We start from the raw sequence: 11,928 nt of genomic DNA, 5'->3' as shown, positions 1-11,928 counted from the left end.
GTAGTTTTAAACAAAATATCTTGAATATGGTGGCCATCGTTCTCTATGCACTGATGCAACCGTTTTCTGAAGTTCCCCTCTGCATGTTCCAACATGTGCACCAGAATTTGGGCTACTTCCTGCCGAATAACATTCTTCAGCTGAAGTAGGTTTGTGGGGCAATGTTTAAAAACCTCTGCCTTGAGGTATCCCCATAAAGAAATCACAGGGCGTTAGATCACGTGAGTGTGCTGCCCATGGGATGTCACCTCGAAGCGAGATGAGCCGTCCGGGGAACTTTGCCCTCAACACTGTCACCAAAGCTCGGGCTGTGTGGGCTATGGCACAATCCTATTGGAACCAGACATTTCCTAGATGCATTTCTTCAAGAGCTGGTTAGAAAAACTTTTTAATCATGTCCACATACCGCTGTGAATTGACAGTAACTGCATGATTGTCTTCTTCAAAAAAAATAAGGGCCAATAACTCCAACTCTCAACAACACACACCATACTGTGACTTTATCACTGTGAAGTGGCCTATCATGGAGCTCTCTGGGATTGTTACCACTCCAATAGCACATATTCTGCTTGTTGACATAGCTGGATAGGTGAAAATGTGCCTCATCACTAAAGAAAACAAGTGCGTCAGGGGGTAAATTTTCCAATAATATTTCACACGCCGTTATTCGGTTCTGGAAATCACGTGGTGACAATTCTTGCACAACAACCATCTTATAGGGATGGAAATGAAGATGTTCATGAAGAATTCAGCGCATTGAATGATTCGATATGTCTAGGGCGAATGCATGTTTGTGAGCGGAGCATCTTGGAGATCTCAAAATCGACTGTTGAACTGCATTCACATTTTCTGGCGTCGTAACGGTCTGTTGTCGTCCTGATGATTTCTTCACCACACTCTCGGTTGTCCTAAAGTTCTCTACCCACAAAACAATCGATTTCCGGTTGGGAACTGAACCTCTGGGCTTAATTCCGAAGTGAGTACGGAACGCATGCTGCACCGCAATGTAGGAATGGTTGTTCGAAAAATAGACTTCGACAGCAAACACACGCTGCTCACTCACCCACCTCATATTTCCTACTGAGGGGTATTAGACAGAAACTTCCACGACTGCTGCATTCACCGAGCATATCCCCACTTTTCTGCGACCTTCCCTCCCTTCACAATGCGTCTTCACAAAAAGGAAGTTTCTGCACCCCACCCTGTACTTTGTGCTGATTGTCATAGTCTGGAGGGGACCAGAGGAATATAGAGCAGTATGCAGAGAGAAGGAAGTCTCCACCATATCCCTGCCACCCATGTGACCTTAGTATAGTGAGATGAATGACTTAGTCTTTGTAAGTTCCTGTAAATGTGTACACAGGGACCATGCAATGGATTACATGATGAGATACTGGATTTTCACCACTGGTTCAATCTCAGGACAGTTCACAAGAGAATTGCAGTATTCAAAGTGGCATGGGGTAGATTTCTGGAGGGGGGAAATGTAAGTTCTCAGACTACTTCAGTTTTACATTCCAGTCACCATTAAACTGATGCCCTTTTGTCATCTATCAGTGCCCATTTCTGTCACAGTCTCATGAACTGACAGGTTATGAAGCTCTCTGTCCCCAGTTGCATTTTCACCTCTGACACTGCACTTGGCCAAACATGGAGCAGAACATTTTACCTATTTGTTTTACTCTGAAGTTTCACCTACCTATGTCAGGTTAAAGTCAGTTCATGCCCTACTGATTAATTCATCAGTCTGGTTTGATTTTTATGTGTTCAAGACTTTAAAGGTGTCTGGTATTCAGTGAAGACTTTTCTTCACTTCAGTGGAGAATACCATTTTGTGTTGTGAATGTATGCTATATTTCTCTGGTCTTCTGCCATGTGTAAGCTTATAGTATAAAGTCTGAAGATAGGTTTATCTTCTTAGCCTAACTCGTCACCATGTGGATGGTGCACTGCCAGTTTTCCACATCCTTACCGCCTTCCTATTCCTAAAGATCCTCTCATTGTTCATTTGATGCTACATAATTTCTGTATTTGCTTTTATTTGGGGGTTTGTTCTATACAGTGACAGTAGAAAGGCAGAAACAGCAGTTCAGAACTTTAATACAATACCTGTCAAAAGTCTTTGTCCATTTGGTTTCTTAAGTGTAGCTTTTGTTAGAGATTTCCATTAGATGCCAAGTATGGACAAAGCACACAAGGTAATATGCATGGTTTATCACTGTACTTACTGCTGTATGTGACCTTCTGGAGAAACAGGTAGAAAAACATGAACGTGATACACTCAGAGGTCTTCATCCATTTTGTTTTTTAATTATAAAAATGTGTACTTCAGCCATCTTGTAAAATAACTAAAGAAAATTAACAAATGATACTAGCAATTTGCCTGGAAGTCCTTAATGACAATGACTGTTTGGCATTAATGTGATGCTGAGTCAGCCAGGTTTAGCAGAATGCTTAGGGAAATCTTCAGCCATTCATCATGCAAAATATATCTAAGAATTCCTGTGTATTTGATGGCTTGCAACCTTCGAATGTCTCCCAAGCTCATTCCAAAAGGTGTTCAATCAGGATGAAGTCACAGGATTGTGAGGCCATTTCAAAACATGTAGTTTCTTTGGAGCAAACAGTCTTGGAGGAGCTTTGGGGTGTGTTTTGGGTCATTATCATGTTAGGAAACCCAACCATGAGGTATTTTGTTTCTGGAATGGGGAAGTATAACCTTCTTGAGGATATCGTTGAAGTGCATCTGCTTCATAATGCTGTCAATTTCTGCTAAAGGTCCAATACCATGACAGTTCCTCCACCATATTAACTATGGTCTTCCTGATTTGGGAGAGCAGTGTACAGTGCCATGAACATATTGATGAGCACATATGGTGGTTACAATAGTCACTGAATGAATGTCTTCAAAAAGTTGTCGTGTGACTACCTCGTGAAATCAAATCAATAATGTGCTGCTTGATTGGACAAGAAAAGTACTTGTGAGAAGGCATCCTACTGTATCACAAAAGACATAATGTGACAAAGAAGAAAAATATTTAAAAATACAATAATTGTCTATTAAAAATGAAATCACATAGACTTTTGAGAGCATCACTTATATTTCTCAGATTGTCTCCATAAGGTAATGTCTGAGCAGTGAAAATATTGTGATAAACTCTGTACATTACCTTGTGTGCTTTTTCTTTCTTCCCCCCCCCCTTTTTTCTTTTTATTGCTAGTGGGGTGAGACTAAGTCCCTTGTACTCATACTGCGGCCACTTCTGGCCTACTGTACCGGCCCCAGATGATAGATGAGGGTGACTGTAGAGCAGTTGGTGGAATGAAGATTGGCAGGGGAAACTGAAGTACTTGGAGAAAACCTGCCCCAGCGCCATTTTGTCCACCACAAATCCCACTTGATCGAACCCAGGCCGCCACGATGGGAAGCCAGCGACTAACCACTTGAGCTATGGTGCGGCCAAATTGAAGGTAAGTAAACACTACTTATTTATTCCTCAGAATTCTGCTGTGTTAATGTCACTAGATCTTGTATAAAACTAAAGTACTGATTCTAGGCAATGAATTAATGTCGGTGCAGTGAGCTGCAGTAAATGCGACAATGCATTGTGGATACCTCTTTATTAGTATTGTATGCCCATATGGCAAGGCCTGTTAGATATGGGTAGTTTCATAAATACAGTTTGCTAGAATCAGTGCCAATCAGTGTGTCACACAATTAAAACAATTATGTTTCTCTTAAATCATAACATTTACTAAAGAATTATAAAATTAAAATCTGTCATTTGTCTGCTTCCACAGAGAACAATCTGAAAACCACTGGTCAGCATTTTTGGTACAATCTATGGTAGAGAACATTCAGGTTTCATAAAAATGGGGAATTTCTTGAAGTTCAGTATTTGTTTACTCTGTTTTACTTTCTCATATACAAAGAATAAGGAAGTATTTTGACTGTGAAATGGAAATTTTGATGGTTACAGGAATGTATAACCAACAGTTGGCACAGCATCATTCTAAACTAAAATTGAGGTTCTTAAATCCTAGTTTCAAATACACTTCCTGGTAGGAACTCTTTCTTCCAACGATGTTAAGTACAGTTGTAGCCCATTCACATTAGTTTACGCACAAAGCTACATCATAGTGTTAAGGCACTATCTCTTTGTCCTCGATAGCTGTTATGGTGCAACAAGAGAATGCTGGTGACAGTACAGTATACTTGAATGAAGGTACATGTGGAAAATTAACTTCTATCATACTGCTTATGTGTAAAAGTCTCTTTCTTGCATATTTTATGGACCACAATGAACAGCATAAAATTCTTTACAGAAAGGTCTGTTATATATTGTCAGTGTCACCTTGGGAAATGGATTCTATTAAATTTTATATTGCTTTAAGTTATTAACATAAGAATTATATTTCTGGATGACTCTGAGGAATGGATAAATGAAGTACATAATCTTGTTAAATATGCACCAAGTAGACAGATGAACAATACTATCATCTGGGATCATTCCTATGAAATGCTGGTAAACTTCTACCAGACTACATACCATCACACCTCAGAAGAGGTATTCTTCATAGTCACACTGCCAAGGTAATTTTAAATCTTGTATACATAGATGTTTAATATGAAACGGGTAAGTAAAATAAAGTAAAGGTATCCCTGTAATAGGCCATGGAAGCCTATAGGGTTGTGAGAAGTTGAGGCTCTCACATTTTCTAGACAATCGGCTCACAGATGGCGGTGAGGTTGTCATCCTAACGCGCCGGCCACCCTTTACCCCCAGGAATATTCCTAGTGCTCATATCCGTTAGAGGCTGGGTCGACCCCAGGGCCATACTGCGGCTGGAAGGATGAGGTAAATTGAAAAAATCCAGTGACCTCATCAGGATTCGATCCCACAACCTTCCAGTTTGTAGCATAGTGCCTTAACCTTTAACGACCAAAGTGCCCCGATTGGGCCAGTGATGAGTATGGTCATCATGGCCAAAGTACCCCGTTTTGGCCAGTCGGGCACTTAAACTCTGCTAGTGGAAGCGCATGCACACACCACTAGTAGAAGTGCATGCACAGTCCTAAATATATATTTTTAAATATAGTAATTACCAAACAGACTTGAGTAAAACCATAATAGAGGAATTAAAAGGATACATAAGTGAACAGCAGCAAAAAAGAATATACATATGAGTTATGCCCAAACTCATCCACGAGCCAGCACTTTTATTGAAGATTCTGCAGATTAGTGCGTTCAAAATATATAGTAAAATTCGATGTACATACCTTTTTTGTTATTATCTGCTTGATGTATACCTGTATATAGGCTGAAATGAAACTACAGTATTCGATTTCACTATGAACGCACAGAAAACAAATTGCACTCTGTATATCAGCCACGATGCAACTGTCTGTTCACGACCATAGAAAGGGCAATAATCTCTTGCAGCTATAACGGAAGGTCTTAGCACTGAAGAAGGAACCCCTCTAGCTTTCTCTTGAATGGCCATTCTTTCATTCTTCTGTCCTTCAGTCAAAAGATTCGAAAATCCGAAGAGTGTAAGCAGTGCTACCAGAAGATCAAATGATTATATTGCTTCCATCTGTTTTATGATACCAGGGACTGCTAAAATTTGTCAAGTGTTACAAACAGAAATGAATTTATAATGCAGAAAAACTCTGTGAAGAAATGGGAAACCATTTTTGCAGTACACATCAAAATTAAAGGAAAAAATTGGAAAAAGATTAAAACTCTTTGTATCTTCCATTATAATATGCGAGACTATGTCCTTTGCTGATACAGACAAAGTTAATTCCATCCATTTATCATAAACATTGAGTTAGATACAGCATTTCTAAACACAATGCTTAAAATTATTTAAGTGCCCTAACAGGAACGGACATTTAAACGCGCACCAGCAGCGGGCATTTAAATAAACTCCGGCCAGCTCAAGCTTACCACCATTTCAGAAGTCCGGCATTTAAAGGTTAACCAACTATGCTACCACGTACCCCCATAAGCAGGTAACATTTGTTTTTTTAGGTGATGCGCCTATTAAAAAATCTTACAACTGTCTATTATTCATGTAATGTAAAAAATCTGTCAAACATCTAAACAAGGTTAATATAACTATAATGCACTAAAATGTGTGATGTTGAAGGAATCAGATTGATGTAAATACTAAAAAGGCACAAGGAAAAAGTAATCTAACCATAATTTAATATTATGTTAGACCAGTAAAATGATCAATTAAGAAAAATGTTTTACACAAGGTTAAAAAACTTTATAGTAAGTAAATGTATAAATTTATATACATTTACTTGTACATTGTGTGTTTTCATACAGATTGAAAGAATTTGTTAAATGTGGCATTTTTTTAGAGGCATTAGTGTAGACTTTCATATCCATTCTTGTCTTGTTTGAAATTTGTCTCATGCGGAATAAATTAAGGCATGTTTTATGAACCTGTTGTATTTGTAAATCTAATGCATTACAATTTCACATGACACTGAACTGATTTAAAACAATATGTAAACTGAGAATAACTACCAAATGAGTGCAAAAGTCTATTCTTCGTCATCTGGTGGAATTCCAAGCTCCTCATCTGTCCACTTTGATGGATCTGGGTACTCAAATTCACCCTAAATATAGAAACAGAACTCCATAAAAAAGACCACAATAATAACTTAATTATAGTCACACCTTTGGAAGGACTGCAGCCCAATATATTATGACTCATTGCCTAAAGAAGACTTAACTGAAAATTAAAATTTCTCTGTTCCTGTTCAAAGTGGTATAGCTCTTTCTCAGCAAGCCTCTGGACAGCAATCATACCCAAGGTTTGATGCATTTCATAGTCAGTCTCTGCCAAAAATAATATTTTTATTGTGACTGTTCAAGTTTTACTTATTCAGGGTGCATTTACTCATAAAAAGGAAAATTTCTGTCAGTTATCTCAGTCTCAATGATTATTTATAATTAACTTAGCTGCAATGATTATTAATAACTTCCTGTTTTGGACTCAGTGAATTTTTTATGCTTCTCTGTTGAAGTACAATTAAGACTTACACTTTTTTTAAATTCTAATGAGTATTTAGATACACGTTTTGAGTTTCAGATTGGTTGTACATGCAGATGTGAAGTTTCGTGGCCTTATTTATTAAGAGTTCACGGAAAATTTGCAATCTCTCAGGTGCATATTTTTCGTACATATGATGTGGGAGTTTCAAAATAACTATACCAACAGTGAAACAGCTAGTACATATTGGTAATCAAAAATATAAATCATAACTATTAAATATATTTTAATTAGCGAAGTCTTGAAAATCAGTTTACTTTGAATACGAGTACTCACAGTTATGTGCTCAGGCTCGTGCCATAAATGCCAAAATATCCACCACCACATATACCCTCCTACACACTCTGCCAGGACCCTTACGTATTTCGGTGGCGGTGGTACAGGCTGTCGATACGTCCATCTTAAAGAGAACCCCAAACATTTTTAAAACTTCAGGTTTAAGAACTGACATGCCTGCCATAACCTATACTACTAATCTTTTTTTATTTATATCGTTTTACATACACGGCATCATGACCTTTCCTGATGGGCTGTGTGCCTTGTCTTAGATTCGACTGATTTAACTTCGTAAAAATACATCGTAATGGGCCAGCACCACGAGATACTAGCATTTTTGTCGGATACAAATTCAGTACAACAGCTGATGCACCGTCCCAAAAACGTCCGACTCTCCACAACCGTGGTCCGTAGCAGAGATGGCAGAGATCGAGCCACTACAGGCGTGACAATTTAACACTAGATGGCATTAATGGTTACCGCTGTCACCATTGATTCATCCTGGTGCTTCTGGTGGTTATTAGAAATACGTAGTGTCACCACGTTAAACAATTTTTACAATTAATTAAGACATGATATTAATATTAAAGGCAGTAACAGCAATAAGGATGGCAATATTATTTATGTTATAATTTATTCTCTAGATGTTCTGACACCAGAATAATCAAATTTGAATTCGAATTGCCTTAAATGTAGCTTAAAATTGTTGTTAACTTCCATCTGCTAAAATTTAAAATTTCAATTAAGGCGTTCAGTGGTAAAGTTCCGTTCATTCTTAACATGGACCATCTAGCTAGTTTCGCGCTTTGTCTGCTTTATCCATCATATGTGGGCCAAACAGGTTCCTATTCCATCATTTTCTTTGGCATACATTCCTGCAAATACAACAGCAGCAGCAACAAAAACAACAACAACAACGGCAACCTTATTGTTGCGAGATTTGAGGTTCTGACGTCGGCAACAATGAGGATCTTCAGGACAGAAGAGATCTCTGCTGCCCTTAAGATGTAAGCAGCACGTTATTGCAGAACGTTGGTACCTATGTGCCACACTATACATCCCATCCCAGAAGACATCGACCCCCAACTCTACTCTGATTTACACGTCCTTACGTTGTCGGGCGGAGGTGTAATGTGGATGGTTTCTTACGTTTTGCCCCGTTCAAAAGATCTAGACTGTATAATACCATACAGAAGAACAAGCAAGAACTTCTTTTATTCTTAAGGTGCTATGAGACTGACTCCCTTGAGCCTAACCCGAAAGCTGTCCAATTGTACTTGCCCCGGATGATATATGAGAGAAATGGAGAAATCTGTGAACGATAATTGACAGGGGAAATCGAAGTACTCGGAGGAAACCGACCTCAGTGCCACTTCGTCCACCACAAATACCATATGAATATAACTGGTACTGAATGAGGTCCGCCGATGTGAGAAGACAGGAACAAATTGCCGGCGTTATGGCACGGTCACAAGTAAGAAAGTATAGGTTTCTTCCTATGTCTAGGATGATCCGAGGATCAAGAGATTCGAGTTTTGGTCTCGACAAGTGTTAAAGATGACGTGCTCGTTTGACATCTTAATGCTTTGGGCCTAGTAGGGACATCATGTTAGAGGCCATAATTCATTGAAATGACTGTACTTGGGGACTTGCAAATCGTGGCCTGCATCGGGCTGCATAGAGTTGTGGAGCGGCCGCTTGGATGCAGTACGATGCAGTAAAAAGTCTACCGTGAACAGAGGTTGTAAGGCAGTCTGCGGTTGGCTTTCAGGGAAAGAGGTCGGTGTTAGTAGTTGCAAAGCGCGCCACGTTAGTACCTGTCCGCGTGTTCTGTACTAGTGTCACGTGCTTCTGTTGTTCGAGAGATAGGAAGAAAGCAGAGACTGTTTTGGAGGTTAGAATACGTTTTGAAGAATATTTTTATAAGAGATGTAATCCCGCTATTGAGAGAGTTGTGTATTTGAATTGCTTCTTATGTTAAGCCTTCGAAACACTGTGGTTATTATATTTACCATATGCTTTCACGTTTACAAGTCTGAATATTTTCTACGGAGTGTACATGTGTGTTCCATATTATTCTTAGGAGAATCGGCATTTCTTTTCCGAAACTGCATTAACAAAATTGTCATTAAAACGGAGACGCGGCTTATTTCCTGAAGTAGGAACTGAAGTTTTATATAGTAATTAGACGAAACTGATTCTTCAAAATGTTAAGTCGAAAGTGACGTTTCGCCAGTAGTTCTCAGCGTCGGCGGTGTGTACATAGAATTTACGTGATTAAGGTTCAGCTGGCAATATAATCCAATTCAAAATCGGGGTAAAATTTTATTGGTTAACAGTTTTAAAAGTATACCTAATATTGAATTGTAATTAAGGTGGGATGCTGTAATTGTATACTTGGCCAGTGATAATTATCATCTTGCTTGCTTTTAGTACAGAAAGTCTTACTAGTAAAAGTGAATTACCGGTAAGTGCAGTCGTGTTGCCTGAATAGAAACACAGAAGTGAAAATTGAAGATAAAAATTGTGTGGTCTTAGGAGATGTTACTCTCTGCTCTACGAGCATGGGCAGACGTGTATGGACTATGAAGCCATAATTAACACCATCTTTTCCTTGATGCCTGGCGCCATTTCTTCTTTTTTCTTTTTGTTACGAGTGGAAAGTATCGAAGAATTCTTATTACAGTTTATTTAGTATGTAAAATGGTGTTCGTTCTGTTCTAATTCATAATCAGTGTTGTCCATAATTTATTTCTCAGAAGAGTTGATCGATAAACAAGATCACGAGTGAAACCAACAAAAGCTTTCTCTCAGTTGTTAAGAATATATCGATATTATTGCAGTGGATCGTGTACCGTGCCATTTAAGTGTGGTTATGCATGAAACTCATTTAGTGTGTTAGCTTCAAGTAGTGGTTTTGTTTGCATAAGCGTCGACCTTGCAGTTTGTCACCAGGACTGTCCGCCAAACCAGTGGTAAGTGCTTTTTTCTCTGTTTTCGTCAGTGAACTAATCTTATCTGCATTTCGATTCGATCAATTTGACTTGCTGTTGGCGTCTATTATGAAGTTTAATGACATATTCCGTGATACACATGTCACTGGGCACGACGTTAGTGGAAAAAGATTTTATAATTTTCCTCATTTTTCTATGCCAAACCACTCTTTTCTGTATGGGTGTGAAACTTGGTCTCTGACATTAACGGAGGAACATAGACTGAGGGCGTTTGAGAACAGGGTGTTGAGGAGAATATTTTGACCGAAGAAAGATGAAGTGACAGGAGGTTGGAGAAAACTGCATAATGAGGAGCTTCATAACTTGCACTCTGCACCAAGCATAATTAGAATGACAAGTCAAGGAGGATGATATGGGCAGAGCGTGTAGCACGAATGGGAAGAAGAAGAATGCGTATAGGATATTGGTGGGAAAGCCAGAAGGAAAGAGACCAAGGCGTATGTGGGTGGACAATATTAAAATGGATCTTAGAGAGATAGGATGGGATGATATGGATTGGATTGATCTGGCACAGGATAGGGACCGGTGGGGGGCCCTTGTGAACACGGCAATGAACCTTCGGGTTCCATAAAATGCATAAAAATTCTTGAGTAGCTGCAGAATTGGCAGCTCCTCAAGAAGGGCTCAGCTCCATGAGTAAGGTATCCCTGTAAAAGGCCGTGGAGGCTCGTAGGTTTGTGAAATGTTGAGGTTCCAACATTTTCTAGACAATCGGCTCATAGATGGCGGTAAGGTTGTCAGCCTTACGCACCGGCCTCCCTTTACCACCAACAACATTCCAAGAATATTCCTGGTTCTCATTTCTGTTAGAGGCTGAGTCGACCCCGGGGCCATATTGCGGCTGGAAGGATTATGTAAATTGAAAAAAAAAATCCAATGACCTCATCGGGATTCAATCCCACAACCTTCCGGCTTGTAGCATAGTGCCTCGACCAACTACGCTACCGCGTGCCCCCTTTGTATGTCATCAGGGATAGTTAAATAGGTTCTTCGTCTGATAGGAATGTGCGGTTCAGTTCTCTCCCGCCAAATAAGTGCATCGACAGTGAGAAGGCCGGACAATACCCCGCACGTAAGTAAACTGAACGGTTCACAGACGTTACGTCCAAGGACCTTTAGCTCACGCATTCATACTGCGGAAGTGCCGTCGTGGTAGGAATCAGTTATTGTACGTGTATATTATGCATGTCTTTAGTAGGTGAGCAGAAAAGTTAAACTGAATCGGGCGAAATTAATTTTTAAATCGGAGTGGGTGACTACAAGATAACTAAGTAACTCCACTATTTACAACGAATTACACATACATAGGCGTAATATAGACGGGAAAGTAAGGAATTGCACTAACATCCGTGAAAAATGAATCCACACAGATCACAAGACCTACATATAATCCAGTAGGATTTAATATATTTAAGAACGATGTATGAAGATTCCTGTGTGATTGGGGCAGGCCTTGTGGCCCTGTTTTTGCGACTGTGATGATAAAAGTGCTTATGAATTGTCAGTTTTAATTAAAAGCCTCTATAACCCATAAGCAGTGAAACCCCCCCCCCCCAAAAAAAAA

General features: G+C 39.3%; 2 protein-coding genes across 2 annotated transcripts in view; one reads left to right on the top strand and one right to left on the bottom strand.

The window, feature by feature from the left end:
- Positions 1–6,451: 6,451 nt before the first annotated feature.
- On the bottom strand, positions 6,452–7,779 carry LOC111870190 (NADH dehydrogenase [ubiquinone] 1 beta subcomplex subunit 2, mitochondrial). Its single transcript, XM_023862273.2, has 3 exons — positions 7,579–7,779; positions 7,351–7,474; positions 6,452–6,637 (listed from the first exon to the last, which is right to left on the bottom strand). Exons 1-3 carry the CDS (start codon positions 7,683–7,685, stop codon positions 6,563–6,565), a joined length of 306 nt encoding a protein of 101 aa, XP_023718041.1. The 5' UTR covers positions 7,686–7,779; the 3' UTR covers positions 6,452–6,562.
- Positions 7,780–11,353: 3,574 nt separating this feature from the next.
- Positions 11,354–11,928, top strand: part of LOC111870177 (ras-related and estrogen-regulated growth inhibitor) — a 369,033-nt gene continuing 368,458 nt past the window's right edge. The window contains exon 1 of the mRNA XM_033753704.1: positions 11,354–11,436. The gene's annotated coding sequence lies outside the window, so the exon portion shown is untranslated. The remainder of the gene's footprint in view (positions 11,437–11,928) is intronic.

The sequence above is a fragment of the Cryptotermes secundus genome, unplaced genomic scaffold (assembly GCF_002891405.2).
Source record: "Cryptotermes secundus unplaced genomic scaffold, Csec_1.0 scaffold779, whole genome shotgun sequence".
Taxonomy (NCBI): domain Eukaryota; kingdom Metazoa; phylum Arthropoda; class Insecta; order Blattodea; family Kalotermitidae; genus Cryptotermes; species Cryptotermes secundus.
Note: the sequence above shows the minus strand (reverse complement) of the source record. Positions and strands in the feature narration are given on the sequence as shown.